At 36.4% G+C, this 18726-nt stretch overlaps 1 protein-coding gene across 4 annotated transcripts in view; it reads right to left on the bottom strand.

Annotated features, from left to right (window-relative positions):
- Positions 1–17548, bottom strand: part of Nep2 (Neprilysin 2) — a 171457-nt gene extending 153909 nt beyond the window's left edge. Inside the window, exons 1-2 of one of the 4 annotated variants that reach the window (XM_067791927.1) lie at positions 17435–17548; positions 16643–16768 (exon numbers count right to left, since the gene is read on the bottom strand). In XM_067791927.1, coding sequence (XP_067648028.1) covers positions 16643–16659 — 17 coding nt within the window. In that variant the 5' untranslated portion in view covers positions 16660–16768; positions 17435–17548. Of the gene's footprint in view, positions 1–16642; positions 16865–17434 lie in introns of all 4 variants that reach the window. The other 3 variants (XM_067791942.1, XM_067791925.1, XM_067791940.1) reach the window with 3 other exon arrangements.
- Positions 17549–18726: the final 1178 nt, after the last annotated feature.

Below are 18726 nucleotides of genomic sequence, written 5' to 3'. Positions count from 1 at the left end.
ATCAGCCAAACTGATTAATCTAAGCAGGGAGGACCTAAGAATTTTCACTGGGTACTTTCTACACTTTCTGTGTAAATTCCCGGCTCCTGCTAGAACCCGTTTAAAATCATTCGGGAGCCCTTTTTTGAAAGATCTAGGAAGATTAGCGGAAATGGGGATGGCAAACATTCTTGATTTTATAAACAACTCAGGCTGGTTGTAAAACATATCCATGTAGTACTCAGTAGGTTCAGACGAGTTTTATGTCATCAAAACGGCCTTTTCATTAGCTACTTCGGCTACCAGGGTCGCAGCCATTATACCTACCTACTTACCTACTATACGGGACACTGTGGTCTACGATATCAGCTAAGTAAATTACATCTATCCCATATTCCAATTTGTCGTTTCTGTGAGCTGGAAGATGAAACGCCGGTTCCCATTCTCTGCGAATGCGTTGCTCTGGCAAGGCAGAGAGTCTGGTGTGACCCTTAATCTCTATGTGATATCGAGTGAAAAACCTGAAGAGGTACTTAGATACATCAAAAGCCTCCACATACAAAATTAGGCTGAAAGGTCATGCACAATAGATCTGCACAAAGGTCGCAGTGCTTCCAGGCCTAATAATAATAATAATAGCACCTAACTTAATTGCTGCCTTGAGATCTGGCAATTCTGCCGTCCCTGATAGCCAGCGCCTTGACCTGTCGAGCGCAGGACATGAACACAGCTCACACTTCCTAAATCTGCTGTTAGTAACGAGGCCTTACTTGTAAGCATGTGACACCAAAAGGCAATTTTCATGCTATATGCCCATCGTGAGTCTTCTCTCCTCAGAGATATGCATGAACCACTTTGAAAGTCTAATATCATAGGCTTTGCACATGATCTTAAAAATTTTGTAGTCCCGCCGCTTCTGTCCACGCCTTTCCCGCTAAGGAAGATAAAGGAGTATTCCATCTTCTCTCGACACCGTCCCTGATTCCGAGCCATTCATCATTCAACCAAGCGTATTATAAAATATGGCCGCGATGCATACCGATGCTTGTCGTAAGAGGTGACTAGGTGATTCGAGGGGCAACAAAAATCTTGCTTGAGGAAGTCGAGCAAATACCAGGAATAGCTGGCGCAGTAGCGTACCGGATTCAATGTTGTGAAGAGGGGTGTTAGAGGTGTTGGTTCCACATTACAATTAAAGAGATGGTTGGTGTCATATGGGGACACATTGCAAGCAGGACATACATTTTGTATGTTGGGGTTGATTCTGGATAGGAAAGAGTTTAACTTGTTACAGTATCCAGATCGAAGGGAAAGTGCGTTCCTCTTCTTTGAGTTCTGGGTATTTTCTTTAAAGACTGGATTCGGCGGGCAATTCCCGATATAGAGGTCCGATGCCTGTTTGTGGATATCACTGAGGACCTGCTTGTGCTTTTTTGCTTCATACTGTTGTGTTCTCAGGTGCCGTATTTCCTTATAATGCTTACGGAGATGACCCCTGAAGCCCCATCAATCAGATGTCTGTTGGGATGCCCAGATGTTTGGGTATTCAACAGAAACTGTTTGGTTAGCATTTAGTTTCTCTCCCTAATTGGGAGTACTCTCGCCTCATTGTGTAGGTGATGTTCTGGGGACATAAGAATACAGCCCGTAGCGGTTCTGAAAGCAGTATTTTGGCAGGCCTGTATTTTCTTCCAGTGAGTAACCTTTAGGCTTGGCGACCATATCGGGGACGCGTAGCATGTAATCGGCCGGCCAATTGGTTTGTAAGTGGTAATGAGCGTTTCTTTGTCTTTATCCCAAATGCTGCCGGCAAGAGATTTGAGTATTTTATTACGGCTCTGCATTTTAGGAACAATTGCGGTTGCATGCTCTCCAAAATGTAGATCCTGATCGAACGTCACACACAAGATTTTTGGATGTAAGCCAATCGGTAGCGTAATGTCATCGACGTGGATGTTCAATGTGGCCGACATTTGGCGCGTCGATACTGTAAATAAAGTCGCCGGCGATTTGGTCGGTGACAATGTTAGGTTTCGCGAGGCGAAAAAACTAGAGAGTATGGGTTCATCATCACCTTCGCTATCTACCAATGACGGCAAGTGTTCCATCCATGAGTTAAGCACGTCAGTTATCTGCATTATCATGTCTGCAGAAATTTTCCGTCATCCATCGTATCTTTTGGTAGAATTTTTTGGAATTTTTCCTAGCATTTCAAAGTCCTTGCGCTAACCTCAATTTGAAAGCCTTGGAGTACGAAAGTACGTTGTTTTAACTATACAGTGCCTCTTAATACAAGTTTTTACGAATATGCTTATTTTTGTTCGAGCTGCAAGTCAAACAGCTTTAGTTACATATGTAGATGGCAAAAAGGGAGTAAAAACACAATTATAATAAAAACGTGTACATTGAACTCTGCGCAACTCGCTTAGTTAAAGACTCCAGCCAAAACCTGCTAACCAAACAGTTGCTTTTAACAGCTTGATTGCCTTAAAATTGCCTTTTCATTGATCATAGCATATTGACAATCGGCTAAAATTTAGAAAAAGTACAAAAACAGCGAAAGAGTTGATAGGCAACTTTAAGATGTAGCCGTCGCTAATAGAAAACTGGTTGGGTAATCTTGATATATCGATGATAAAATGTAGGTATGTAGTATGTATATAAATGTATACCGTTAATAAATAAATATAGACGATTTAAGATTGATATGGGAAAAGCGGACAATCAGGGCTGAGACGAAGTTATGATCTTGTTTCCAGTACATCTTTTTATTTATCAGTAGGTTAGGTTAATCTGGCCGGTTAATACAGACCTCACACAGACTGAATGTGTCCATAGTATAAAATAACACAGGCCGACAGCATCTCAGACCCAGAAACCGGACTTATATTTTCGAACGATTTTGATGCGATGAATCGAAATGTGGCCTCAAAATTGCGGTATCAGCTCTGGTTTTCGAGATATCGTAACCTAAAAGTGCAAAAAACACCGTTTTTGCCCATATTTGAGGTTATGTAGCCTTGCAGATGTTTTCTTTCACCAAAATTAAAGGATGACATCTTTAAATACAAGTCTTCTTCTTTCAAATGGCGTTGAGTTTGCTCAAACATCATTTTTTTCGCTGAGATATCGCATTTTGAAATTTGCATGTTTCCAAATTTTCCTACAGGGGTTAGCGAATACGGGAGTTGATGGGTTAACAGTTAAGTTGGTTAGCCCACTTGTGGTGTGATTTGGATTCAGTGCGCCATAAACCTTCGGAAGTATATAGTCTGGTTTCTGGGTCTGAATGTTGGTTAAATTTTGTCGGCCCGTGTAATTAGAAGTTTTCTAGAATCTAGCTTAATTACTGCCTATAGACCTGGCAACTCTGAAGCCCCTCGCGAGCGCAGGACACGAACACAGAACGTACTCAATTGTTTCTTCTACACCTGCTGTTGTTGACGAGACTTAACTTATAAGCACGTGACGTCAGAAGGCAGTTTCCACTTATTTTGCTCATCGAGAGCCTCATGTCTTCTCTCTTTAGAGATATCAGCAACTTTGTGAGTCTAACGTTGTACAATTTGCACATGAACTTGGGCAGCTTGTCGACAACTACAACTACATTCAGTTTATGTGCAGTCTTTATTTACCGCGCCGTCAAATCCAACCACGGTCCAAGCCATTTGAAAAAAATATTGATACGGTAAGACTTTGCATTGCATGTCAGCTCTTTAGCTCTTTTCTAAAGTATCCGATATAAATTTTTTTTATACCCTCACAAAAATAATACTGCAGACTAAGAAAGTGCGTACTTAGTTTTTTCTTTAAATATTTGGCAGTAAAGATTTCAGCTGTCAAATTTCGCATTTCGAAAAAAAAATGTTTAATAGTTCCTTTTCAGCTTCCTCGTTTTTGAAAGTTTAATAATTCCTCGGATAGTGCATATATTAAAAAAAGGTGAATGGAGGTCAATAAGGAAGGTAAGTATTTGTGATTAAAGGAAAAAGCAATGACTATTGATTGCTAGATAAAAAATAAAATCCCTTTCAAAAAGGGGTCTAATTTTGATGATAGTACTCCTAGTTAAGGAGAGCTATAAAAAAAAGTCTGAGGTTGTCTGACCTAAAACTTCTTTGAGCGTAAAATGCATTCAATTTTGAGTTTGAGGGCTGACTATCACGTTGCGCTTTTTTGCGTTTTTTGAATAAAAGCCCTTTTTCTTAGAAAACTTCTACGTGCGTGTTTCCTTGCTTTTCGATGTTTGGAAAGAAGCAGTGAAAAATGATAAGAAAAAAACCGCTATTTTCAACTTTCTGTTAAAAAACATAATTAAAGAAAGTACAACTGAAGAATATACAGATAGCTGAAAGAAAAATTAAGACCAATATGCCTGCAAATGAGTGAAAGATGGGAGAAATGTTATAGAAAGCCCGAACATTTTTTGAGGAAAAACGCTGAATGGCTGCAAACGGAAGCTATAATAAAAAAAAAAACCGAAATCATTTTATTTAACCCCCATATCAAAAATCGGCCCCAAACCACTTGTTTTCAATGAAAAATCAGACCGATCCCAAAGAAGACAGACTGCGAAGCATGCAGAAAGTCAAGAAAACAACCTAGGTTTAATGCTTCGTGCTACTTCTACGGCTGCGGTAAAAAGAGGTAATGTTGATTTAGCTGCTACTTTGAGGGCAGTTTGTCAAAATTCCACAAATGTTTCCAAACTCAGAAAAGTTGTTGAAAATAAATTTAACGAAAGATCTTCCATTCCGATGTCTGGAAATGAAGCCTTAGCTTTCATTTTAGACAATAACCACACGAAGGAGCAGTATATGAATACGCGCTTGGAAAATAATAGGCGAAATTCTTACATTTACCCACCATATGAAGAGATTTTAAGGAAAAAATGCGAGTACCGAGTTCCAAATACCAAGTTTACGATATGGAATAAGTCCTTTACATTGCTGGAAAAGGTTTTTTGAATTCGTTGTTCATCTTAGTTATAAAAAAGATGTAAAAAATGGGCAAATTCGCAATGAAGCAGATAAGCGCATAGTTTAAGGAAAAAAAAAAGAAAATTCAAGACTTGTTTTGAGGAAACTTGGACTACATGTTGATAAAGCAAGAGTTGGAGGGTTTGGAAGTACAAACGACGGGAACACATCACGACGCGCTTTTTTGAATAATGAAATATTTGCAGAAATCACTGGTGTTGACAAAGACATCTATATAATTTACACATAATACTGACATGAGCTTTTCTGACATTGGGCTTTTCTGACATTGAGCTTTTCTGTGTCCGAACAGCAGAAATCATGTATCAAAAATACCTTTGTGCCCGATGACAGCTACCGTACACAAAGGTTTTATTCACTCGAAACAAATTATTAAGAGCATGATACTTCCAGTTGGATATTTTGGGGAAGAAGCATCAGAGAGTAGACACAAACTTTATAATTTCGATAAGCTGCACCATCCTCGCAAAAACAGCAGAGTTGATAACCTTGGGGACGTATTTTGAAGAACCTTGGATACGTCAGACCCACTGATTTCGAGCGCAAGTCTTTCCAAATGGATCAAAAAAAAGGCACGTATGCAACTTCCAGCAGAAGTAAGATCCTTGCTGAGTAGTGCGGATTGCTATTTACCAAGTAATGAAGACGAGCAAGACGAAGAGGGGCGCGATCTAGAGAATTTCGATATCGATCCAAGCTTCGATGCACTTTTATATACCTTAGAGTTAAACAATTAGATATAGAAACTCATTTAAAATGTTACAGCATTTATTTTTGTTACTATAACTACTATTTTTCTATTGTAATATGTTTGTAGTTTTGAATAAATTAAAACAATATTGTGCAAATATAATCCAAATACAAATAATCTCGAAATTTATGTCTAACCAAACAAGTTTTATTTGAAGCACATCGGATTTCTTCGACGCTGAGTTCTTCGATCCCAAGCTATTCGTCGTTTTTCGTAAGGACAGGGATTGTACTAAAACTGGGCGTTCAAGAGGGGGGGGAGTACTAATCGCTGTTCAACGCAAGTATAATGCCTCCCTTATTATGTTAGATAATTCTGATACCATCCTAGACCAGATCTGCGTCAATGTCCGTGGTTCTCCACAGTCTGGATCTCTATATCTGGTTGCATCATACATACCGCCGAACAGCTTGGAAGAAATTTACAAAGCTCATGTTAACAATATATCGTCCCTATTTTTAAATAAATTAGGAGATAATCACTTATGTGTTTTAGGGGATTTTAACCTTTGTGATATTTCTTGGTCTCATAGTTACTCTGCGTCAGGCCTATTACCTAAAAATATTACTAAGTCTTTTGAGTCATACGTTATAGATAATATCTTAAGTCTAAATTTGCATCAAATCAATAGTTTCAAAAACAGGCTCGATAGAATATTAGATCTAATTTTTATTAGTAATGACATAAATTCGAATCATTCTGAGTACCATGCGCCATTCGCTCCGACGGATATGCACCATTCTGCTCTAATTCTTAAACTCGAATTTTATGAGTTTGGAGCTCGCTCTTTAATTGATGATTTTTCATTTAACTTTTCGAAGTGTTATTTTTCTAGACTCGATCAGGATCTAGCTGAAATAGACTGGGCCAATTTGCTTTCCAATCTGATGTTGGTCATTGCTTTGAAATATTTAAGTCGACTCTCTTTGATCTGTGTACGAGGCACGTACCAGTTGCGAAAAGGAAACCATATAGGTTGCCATGGTACACAACAAGGTTAAAAAAGTTGAAGAATTTAAGAAACAAATTCTTCAAAAAGTTTAAAAGAACCAAAAACTCGTTATTTTGTACCAAATATAAACATTATGTGAAGGATTTCAACTGTCTAGAGAAGTTTCTTTACAGAAACTACATTACAAGCTTTGAGACGAATATAAAGTCTAACCCGAAAGCATTCTGGAATTACGTTAAGTCGAAGAAATCTCGCTCCTCGGTGCATGCCACCGTCTTCTACAATGACAGACCTGCTAACACTCCCCACAATGTGGCTAACGCGTTTGCTGAATTTTTTAGTTCTAATTTTGCTAGTCATGATGCTAGTCCCTCGTCTGACTTCTCGTCTGAAATTTCTTCGTCCCTAAATTTTGGTTCAATGTCAATTTCATTTGAAGATATCTTCAGTGGTATCTCGAAACTGAGCAACTCTACTAAAGCTGACATTGATGGTCTCTCGGCTTACCTTCTAAAAGGATGCACTTCCCTAGTTGCCCCGTTAGAGATCATGTTCAATTTGTCACTTAGCTTTGGTGAGTTTATTGATACTTGGAAATTCGCCTCGATAACTCCTATTTATAAATCTGGCAGTAAGACTGATGTCTGCAATTACAGGCCAATTTCAAAGCTTTCCACCGTTTCTAAGCTATTTGAGTGCGTTGTCAGGGAAAAGATTTATTTTTCAGTGAAGCACTTGATCTGTCCGAGACAGCATGGGTTTGTTTCTGGTCGCTCTACCGTTTCCAATCTTGTGGAGTTCAGTGAATATTGTATCTCTGCCTTTTCATCTGGTCTTCAGGTCGACTGTATTTACACCGACTTTTCCAAAGCTTTTGATAAGGTATCGCATGATGTTCTAATTCACAAACTGTACTGCCTTGGCTTTCATTCAACCTTTTTGCAGTGGCTAAAATCATATCTAAGTAATAGATGGTGTGCCGTCTCTATTGATGGGGTATCATCAGATCCCTTTTTGGCGACATCGGGCGTCCCGCAGGGTAGTATTTTGGGACCATTACTTTTTATCTTATTCATCAATGACATTAGCTCATGCTTCTCTTACACTAAATTTCTGTTGTACGCCGATGATCTCAAAGTTTACTCTGTTGTAAATTCCGCAAACGATATGATTAATCTTCAAGCTGATATTGATAAACTTTACTCCTGGTGTATTAGATCTCATCTTTCATTAAATATAAATAAATGCTTCCACGTAACCTACTCAAAATCTCGTTCAAATCTCAACAGTTCGTATAGTATCGCTAACAGTACGTTGCAGACTGGTGAAAAAATCAAAGATCTTGGGGTTGTATTTGATACAAAATTTATGTTCGTGAACCATATTGATTTCATCATTGCCAAGGCCTATGCTATGCTAGGCTTCATTCGGCGTAATAGTTCGGAGTTTTCTGACCCGTATACTTTAAAAGTACTCTACTCCTCATTCGTGCGTTCTCATCTTGAGTATGCTACCATCATTTGGAGACCTTTCCAACAATTCTCAATCAACAGGCTTGAGCGAGTTCAAAAAGTTTTTCTTAAGTATGCTTTACGGTCATTAAGATTTACATACCCTCTTCCTCCATATACTGCTCGTTTACTTCTTTTGAATCTTAAATCCCTGGAAGCCAGGAGATCTATTCTCTCCTTGACTTTCTTGTTTGGCATTATCCACGGAGATGTAGAATGCGCTGACCTTCTTGTGGAAATTAATTTTAATGTTCCAAGGAGGGATCTTCGTAATGTTTGCCCGTTTTATGGTATCAATATTAGAACCAATTATGGAAGGAATGCGCCAATTGCACGCGCCCTGAACGAATTCAATAAGATTTCATCTTCTATTGAGCTTGATTTTTCTATGTGTAGGGACGCTTTTATAAATATTTTAAAGTCAGCTATTTAATTGTTTTTAATTTGTTTGTTATAAGAACTTATTATTTATTGTAAACTATATATTTACATGTATATTTTGTTATTTTGTGTTAATATTTTTTGTATCTACCATTATTGGCAGTCTGTAAGACCTGTATGTTCATAGACTGAAATAAATAAATAAATAAATAAATATTTAATTTTTTCATAATTTTTTCAATAAAAGTAGTATGGTCTCAAAACTGAGTATTTGAACTTTTCAAAACCCCATGTATACCAATTTTCAAAACAATCGGATAACTCCTCGAGTTTTGGCCAGCAAACAGTGCTAGTCAGACCATAGTGCAGTGGTCCTAACTACAAACTTTTTTATGTTTAACAGCGTTGCCAAAGAAGTAGTCTTTAAATTTTCAGTTAAAAGAAACATCGATTAAAAATTTATACCCAGAAATCATCATTTATAAGCTTCTCATACTTACTTCTGCGCGTACATACAAAGTTTGAAAGGCGCCTAACGTACGGTTAACTAATGTATGTATATCAGGAACGTATCGCAATTGGCAGTTCACCAGTGCAGTTTAACATAAGAGAGGCATCGCTGATGAGGGATTGAATAGGCAGAATGGAAGTAAGGTTTGATCTACAGTTGAAAGACTCTTCATATTTCATGGAGGGTATAAGTTTAAAGCTTTCAGCACTGCTTTGAGTTTGTTATATTTTTCTACGATGCAATGCAAATTAGTCTAAGCTTTTAACTCGTTTCGTTTTAATGTAAGCCTTCTGTATCTATGACGTATATTAACCTTTTAATCAAGCTTAGGGAATTAATACGAGATTTTATTGCATTAATTTAATTATATAGAAACGGTTAGTTTATTTAAATCAAATCATTTCAGAATTAGGTGAAAGTTATGAGCTTTTTTTCATAAAACGTAGAAATGTTCAAATGTAGCCAAACAAGGAGGTTTAAGCTCATGCCATATATCTGGCTTGAATAAAAATAGTCTTTACTTTGCTAAAATCATCAGCATTTATTTATTGAAGCTTAACTGCCTATTCACAAATAACACTGGATATCCCTGTATGACGATGGCTGACGACAATAAGGAGCAGCAAAGAAGACGAAGCGATCAGCCACTTACCTCTCTGGAGATCTGCTGCTTCCTCTAATTCCAAAAACAGATGGTCCACAGATCTCGTGCGATCAGCATGATCAGCTTAAGTGGGGCTAGGGGTTAGGGGGTCAAAATATACCCGCGGTAAGTATGCCTGTCGTAAGAGGCGACTAAAATACCAGATTCAATGGGCTGTGTAGCGCAACCCTTCAGGTTGCCAGCGCAATATACAGCTTCTCCAAACCCAATTGTCAACCTCACCTATCCGCGGCGAATCCTATTTCACTAACAGGCTCTGGCGACCCCAAGCTCCTCTTGAAACGGGGTGTGGGGAGGGAGGGATGGCCTGAAGGTTTAATGTGGCCATATAAATCGTTCCCGAGATGGTCGGGCTAGCACCTTAATGGTGCTGTGTTACCGGAGCGTACCGGATCTGTATCCGGCAAAGGACCATCACATCGATAACACTCCCCAAAGCCTTCGGGGAGCAACCTAATCGCTACAACAACAACAACAACAAACTTCAGATCTAGCTGGTTATCGAGCAGCGGCAACGTCTACCCTCCGCTTAAGAGAGTTGTCCAAATTAGAACAATAACGACAACAATTGGGAAAAGCAACTTTATGGTAAATATTAGGGAAAATTGAGTGGATTCGGATAAGTACTTTACTGTTGGCGACAGCATTTCCATATACACCTTAGAGCCGTCGGTGTTAAACGGCAGCGTTTGAAGTGCAATGTATTCAAGAGACCTAGTGTCTTCAAGGGATAATCAGTAATCATGTAAGCGGTAGACAGGGCTGTGTGCATTTACTCAGATAGCCAAGCAGGGCTCATGGCGCTTAACTCCCCCATGACTTCGTCTAAGACCGTCACACCGAGGGCAAAGAGAAGGCAGACGAACATGCAAGGGCAGGGCCACTGCTGAAGGCTATGGAGGCAGTTGAGATGCATCGTCCACTTACATTAAATAAAAGAAACATACGTAGCAGAATCAAGGAATTAGCTGTCTCCAGCTGGTACTCCTCGAACACCTGCAGGATAACGAAGCAAACCTGGCCGAATTACGACAGGAAGAGAACAGAGGACCTACTAAATAGGTCAAGGAAGGAAATCTTTATGATCACTGCCACAATAACGGAACACTGGCCGCATGGCCTGCATGCTGAAGGAACTGCATCTGCAGAAGCTGTGGCGAGGAAGGCAGCAAAGAAACAGTCGCGCACTTCTTGTGTGAATGACCAGCTTTAGCACACACCAGGTTTCTAACTATGGGAAGTTACATACTGCCGGAGCTTAGGGAAGTAGCTAAATGCTCTGTAAAAGATATCAACAGGTTTATCGTCTGCTCCAAATGGTTCGAACGAAGTACCGACTAACTATACGATATCAGCAGCAATTGGTTCCAGGAGAAATGCGCATCGAAATGGCGCCCCGTGCGCTACTTGGGCTCCGATCTTTGGTATCCGGGCGACACAGCAACCAGCCATTAAATGCGACCGACTATATGTCTCATGAAGGTGACTTATTTCCAGCAGAAAATATATCTGACAAATTTTGTTGAGCCAAAATCTTCTAGACATTCAGCGCCAATTTGAAATTTTAATAAAAATAGATAACAGAATGCAAATAAAAAAAACGTTTTCGACTTGAGACGAGCTGTCTGCAGTCCGCAGTTGCATCATATATTGGCAGTGGTTTCGCTCGCGTGTAAGTCTTTAGCGTTTTGCATTTTACTTCAGTTTGTTGCCAATTTGCAGTGCTCGCGCAGTTTTTTTTTTTATTATTTGGTTTTAGTTTTAGTTTTTTTTTTTTTTTTGTTAATGTTTTTAATTCATTTTTTCAGTTTTTTTATTTATTTTTTCTTTTTATTTTTTATCGAGCTATTTTTGTTTTCTCTTTTGCACCTTGAACTTATTTAGTTTCTTTTTTTGCTAATTTGCATTGCGCAGCAAATTCAAAACAAAAGTGAAAACGAAGCAGTAGGAAAAATGTTAAACTTTATAAAATTACTCAATACTTTAGAGTATATCGAAAAGGCGAAAGAGCTTTCCCACTCAGCATTTAGATGATTAAATTTCGAATTTCCCTACATATAAATACAATTTGATTACTCTTTCTGACTAAATAATGAGCTATCATACAATTGAAAAAAAGAAATAATCAAATATGAACACTTTTGATGATCAGAAACTGAAAATCATTTTTCGATCACTTTTTGGAATCATTTTTGAAGTCCTTTGATGATTAAATTTTAATATTTCATAAAAATCAACAAAAAGAATATTCAAATATGCTCACCTTTCGATGAACAAAAACTGAATATAGTTTTTCAATCACGTTTTGGAATCATATTTGAATCAAATGTGTTTGCTTTAGGTGATCACAAATTTATAATAATTTTTAATTCAGCTTTTTGAATCTTTTATGAATATATTTGTTGACTGAATAATGAATTTTATACTTGTTTATATTTTACTTTTCATTAAAAATCTTGTTTTTTTTACATACACATATTTTTTCAATCATGAAGCTAAGAAAGAATATATACAAATTTTATTATTTTTACAAAGGATATTCTTCAAGATGTAAATAATGTAAATGTGACCGAAGATTTCCCCAACCATTTTTCCACCTTCGGCTTCCCAGAAAACACATAATGGTTGGACAGTACAAAGGTTGTGAGCTATCTGCACCCCAGGTAAGTGAAACTATCTTGACATACCTGGATACGGCTTCAACATCCCGTGTCGTATCCGTATTTTAAGATGTAGACGATAATAACTGATGTTGGATGTTGTAGTCGCAGGTGTATATCAGTCAAGTTTGTTTGCGAGTTAGTGGTTCGTATAGCTCCTTGCCGCATGCTTTATTCCCCTGATGAAATAAGATTATTATGTAGTATCTTATTTTGAATGAGATACATATGAAAAATAAATGCATGATAATCGCATTCAAAAATGATTCAAAAATCTCAACCACAACGATTGAAATATGTTCACGAATATGATCAGAAAATGACTGTGAAAAGCAGTAAACTATTACTCTAAAACAATTAAAGTTCAATTTTACAATGATATCAAATATGAATAAAAAGCGTTCCGAAATAGGAATCATAAATGATTATTCAAGAATAATCACATTTAAGGTACATTTTTCTCCCGACGATACATAAATTTTCGAACAGAAAATGCTTTTAAATTTGAACGTTTTTAATCATCTTGGGGTATGATATTCAAATATTTTTTGATCAAAATTTTCAAAAAATGCTGGCTGGGTGCCTTATCCCCTATTAAAAGAAGCTTTTTTTTCGAAAGCAAATCAAATATCCATGCACAGGGAGCATTGCCATTTGTTCTGCATGGGAGTCTTTAGGGGAGTTCACTAGCTTTTTTTACGATCTTCGACATCGTTATACTAGCCAATCGATAATTGTAACGATTTCAGTATTCAATACTCATTTATTTTCAATATTCGTTACATTTTTTACAGCTGTCGTCGCTAACTAATTTGGTGACGAATATTAGCATCACTAACTGATACTAAGTAAATACAGGCACAACAACAATAAAGTAAGATGCCACTCTTGTGTACATCAAATCAATCATCATTTACTCAGATACAAAAACGGCAACGGAGAGATACGCACAAACACATGTAATCATCAGACGAAGTAGTACTCACATATGGTTACACACTACAAATACACGCGCGTAGGGCTGGTGACCAGGTAGAGGATTCTAGAAGAGGAAAGGTTTAGACATTTGTACAAGGCAACAGAGAGTATAAAAGCAGAGCAAGCTGAGTAGTCAGTAATTAGTTTGATTTAAGCAGGCTATCAGTTGCGAAGTGAAGTTTAATTGCGAAGTACTCTTAAAGTAGTCTAATAGAGACCATTTTGTAATACAGAATATTGAAGTTTTTTATTCAAAAGTTTAGCAATTCGAACGTTAGCAAAAGGTTGGAAATAAGCAGATTTACCCCAAATTCGTTACAATATAAACATTTTTAAGGTTGTTAACGGAATTAGTTGTGATGCAACTTATTGGACATTTACGGCAGAATTCTGTAATTCAGTATCATCTCAAATCTCCTAATTTGAGATTTTCTATTAGAGAAAATGTTTGTGTCTTGAGATAATTTCGGTACTCAGTAAACGAAAGTCACAAAAAAAACTCACCATATCCACAAAATTCACCAAAAAAGTAATTTACTCATACATTGATTAAGGCCCGGTTTTTCAGTTCAAGTTCAACTCAGTTTGTCAGTTAAACTACGCTTAAACTTATTCTGCAGTTTTTCAGTATACTTTAACTGAAGTTTAAGCTGAGCTTAAGATGCCGATCTGGCAGTATTAAACTCTAGTTAACCTATCAGTTATTTGCGTTCGTTCGAAATGGCGTCGAATATTCCCAAAAAGAATTTTGGCTTGAGTGCCATTAGAGATCATGTTAATAATTAGGCATACTTCTAAAATCTCAAGAGTTGTTTCGAAACAGTTGCCCAGCTCGAGAATCATAGCGTACTCAGCAAAAGAGGGATTTTTTTATAAAGCAAGAAATGCTATTACTAAAGTTGAGAAAATTTAGTTCCCAATTTGTGGTTCTCTAACTGATAAATAAAATAATAGTAAATAAAATAAAATAAAATATATATAATTTATTTTTGATTAATTAAGCTTCAATACAGCTATCAAGCAGTGGAATTCACTAACTTATAACGATGCGATTTGTCCAGATTTTAATTAACGATTTTGTCACTTGCCTTATCGATTGTACTATTCACTGACGTAGATTTAACGACTCGAGATAAATGACATTTAAATTTCTTTTTAATAGCAGAAAAGTTGCAGCACAGCTTAACGAAACCTAAAAAACGCAAAAGGCACAAAAGTTATGCCATAAATAAATAAATTCCGTATACTAACTGCTTTTAGTTGTGCAAGTTTTTACATATTTTAACAAAAGGTAAGTAAATGCGGTATTAATTTCATATTTCTGGATATATCCAATGTCTCGCAAGTTTTTACATATTTTAACAAAAGGTAAGTAAATGCGGTATTAATTTCATATTTCTCGACATATCCAATGTCTCACATTAAAATAAAATGGTGTCAACAAATAATAGTAATAATGCCATTTGATTTATAAATAACTAACTTTTTTAACTAAAATTGCCAGAAATATTAATTTCGTGATTTTTCGTTAACGCAGCTAATTTACTTGCCGTTTATTTAACAACACAGCTGATCGTCGATAAACAAATATCGATACAAAATAGTTACTGAATAACGAAATCGTTATAGTTGTCGATTCGCAAATAAAGCGATGACAAATGTGGTTAAAAAAGTTAGTGAATTCCACTACAGGTGTTTATTTCTCACAACTAACAGCTGTTGGTTTTGGTGGTACAACCTTGGAGATTTTTTTCCAACTCCATCACAACTCGATACCCAATGTGTTTTGTGGAGAAAAGTGTTTAATATTCATTTGAGAACTGTACATTTATCAAAATCTCTCAAAGGTTGAATAATAGTTTGATAATGATAATAACGTAACGATCAACTCGAGAACTCTAAATTTTACAAAATTTCTCAAAGGTTGGATAGTGATTGGGGAATTAAGTTGGATATCAACTCGATAACTATCTGGTTTAAGAATAATTAAATAATGATGTTGGATATCACCTTCGGAACTAGATATATATTTCGCTGGAGACATTTTTTTTCCATGTTTGTTGGGTAAACAAAATCCAGCAGTTGCCGTATCTAGAAATTATCTATATAATAAAAAAAAAAACCAATGTTCCCGCACAAAAAAGCCTATCCCAAAGGCGGACTTAAACTGTGACTGAAAAACTGCACAGTAGCTTAACTGGAGTTTAAATTTTACTAGAGTTTAAGCAAACTTAGTTCAAGCTTAGCTTAACCAACTATTTGTCGCTAAGTTAGAATATTGATGCAAAAATTGTAACCAAAAAGTTACAGAATTCTATTGTTAATATAGAATGAGTACCATTCGCATAATATCGAATATAATACTGAGTGTACCAGACCTATAGAGGAAGGTAACATTTTAGGGATTCCTGTTACGGGTGCCAGAATAGACAGGGCTAGCACTTATATTGTAAAGGATTTCAGGATTTTGTGCAAATGGTCTAGCATCATTGCATTGCAAACTTGCATAGCATATTTTTTACAGTACATTAACAAAATATGTACAAGGCTATGCATTTACCATGCCATTGCAAATATACAACATCAAGAAGCGTAGTTAATTTTTTTAATATTGAATAGCAAAGCAACAACTATCAAAAGAAAACAATTTAAAAATAATAATAAATGTAAGGCACTGTAGCCTCCGAAGAGATTTTAGGCCGAGCTTCTCTTCCAATTTTCGTCGTGCTCCTTAATTTTTCCTAAAAATTTGCTTTACGGTACCACTTGTTTTATGCCGACTCCGAACGGCATCTGCGAGGCAGATGAGTTTTCAATGAGAAGGTTTTCATGGCAGCAATACACTCGGAGTGCTTGGCCAAACACTGCCTAGGGGCGACCACGCTCAGAAAAATTTTTTTCTTATTGAAAAATCTTGTTTCTGGAATTTTGATTCCCGGCGCGTGAGCCCAGGATCTTCGGTGTGATAGGCGGAGCACGCTACCATCGCACCGTGGCGGCCGCAATAAGTCCAATAAATAAAGTTAAGTAAAAATATGATTATGACTATGGCAAGTTTGTCAGGGTGTTAAAAAGTATGCCGCTGTTTTTTTTTTTCGATATGCGCTAATGTTTAGTATAAATGTTTGTACATTGTGTAAATTATTTATTCCGTCAGGGGCATTTTGAAGCGTGTTTTCGGTGAGCTTTAGACACTTAGGCTGGTTATATATAAAAACAAATTGTTAAAAAATTATGTTCTAATGTTTAACTTACTTTATTACGGTTTGCATGTTTGCGCGCTTATAAATTCTGGTTGAACGCTGCTGCTGCCGTCAAATTCAATGCGCCAAAAAGTTTTAATTTTGTTTTAGAAGTGGATACAATTTTCACAAAGCGAAACTAAAAAAAATTGTTTTTTTTATTAAAGTTAATTAAAAATTTCCTAAATTCGATTTATTAGCTCAATATTTATTTTTTTTTTTTTTTTGTTTTTTACTGAAATTATAAATTTAAAAACAAACAAATTATTATTATTATTTTTTTTCCAATGTTTTTGCCTAATCAGATAAACAACATATAAAGGTTTTCCTTTATTATTTTTTTTTGCTTTGTTTTTTGTTTTTACTAGAATAATTAAAGTTTTAAACAATATTTTAATTTAGTTTCAAAAAAAAAGATGGGAATGTCTTCATTAGCTCTTTTTTACTTTCGTTTTTCAACTTTTCTTAGTAATTTTTTTTTTTGTATTTTTATTCTAAAATTTTTTAATACATTTTAAAGTTTTTTCGTCCAACATATTCTGTCTTCGGTTTGCTACTTTTATATCCGTTCTCACTAAAAAACGAGCTCGATTTTTTTTTTTTTTTTTTGTAGCTTCTTCTCTATTTTGTTTTAGCTAAAAACCAAAAGTACACATCTTTTAATTTTATTTTTGATTCAACCATTAAACAGCAGCGCGCACATTAACATACACACACAGCACTCGATTACACGAAAGTCGACACGCGCTTCTTCAACAAAATTTAAATAAAATAAATAAATGCTTTTTTTCTCTAGTACAAGTACCTAGCTATTGTTAAATAGTAAATGAGAACCGTGCGACAACACTGGCAGCGATCAACTGAAGTTTATGCGACAATCAAGCAAAGGTTTTATATCCAAATCATTTCACATACGAATACAAAATACATAAACAACTACAGCAAGAGCAATAACTTAATATTGCAGCAACAGTAGTAGCAATACGAGCAGCACCAACAAGCAATAAGAGTCAACAACAGCAAATAGTAGTGCTTTAGCCAACAGCAACAATATGTAGTGACGACAAATCGTAAACGACTCAAGCCCCCATTACTGATACTTAGCATAGACTTGACTTGACTTGGCGTAAACTTGGCAACTTAGCCACGATTATACTCCACTTGGCGCATAAAATCTGGCATCATAATCAGCGTTGAAATTTATTTTTAAATAAATGTCAATTTGTATGACAAAATGTCAAAATGAAATGGAAACAAACAAATGGCATCTCAAAATGTAAACGTCACTTAGAACTTACATAGAAAATCAAAATTCAACAGACTTCTAAGTCAAGTTAAGTTTTGAGTAATCAGTAACATGCAATGTTCATTTAACAGAACTGTAAGTGACAGTTCGCAAGCCAAGTCAAGTCTATGTTAAGTATCAGTAATGGAGCCTTCACTCATCCATCCATTGGAGGCATCGGCCTCACGGTAATACAAATATACATATGAATATGTGATTCGAGTGAGTGCGTGTATGAGATTGTGTTAAAATTCAGAAGATTCAGCCAGTTTGTGGAGCTCATATGTCCAGTGGAGCAACTTAGTAGCAATATATAGTTAGTATGCCTATATTATGTATGTATGTATGTAATGTAGCAAGAAAGTGTGTAGTTAAGGTATCGAGTATTTTAACAGAGCTACTGTGAGCGCGCGCATCACACAGTAAAATAAGTATAAATTGGAAATAAGTGTAAGCCGTAAATCAAGGCGAATCCATACCAGTCGGTGGTACAGCGAATTCAACCAATTCGATGTGCACAAGAATGTCAAGTCAAAAGACAATGTTCATTGATTTCGATTAACTGACATGTTGTAGTACAAGACGTTGTATGGAAAATAATCAAGAAGAAGCAATCAGCTTTGGGATAACTACACCTGGTACTGAATTCGCCTTGCCGTAAATTAACCTGGTAGGAAGGCGAAGTCAGTATCAGGTGTTGTTATCCCAACAGCTGAATGCTTCATCCAAGGCCAATTCAGTACCAGGTGTTGTTATCCCAACAGCTGATTGCTTCTTCATGATTATTTTCCATAAAACGCCTTGTACTACAA

This window comes from Eurosta solidaginis, chromosome 1 (assembly GCF_040869045.1).
Source record: "Eurosta solidaginis isolate ZX-2024a chromosome 1, ASM4086904v1, whole genome shotgun sequence".
Taxonomy (NCBI): domain Eukaryota; kingdom Metazoa; phylum Arthropoda; class Insecta; order Diptera; family Tephritidae; genus Eurosta; species Eurosta solidaginis.
The sequence above is the reverse complement of the archived record's forward strand: the minus strand, read 5'-3'. Positions and strand labels throughout refer to the sequence as shown.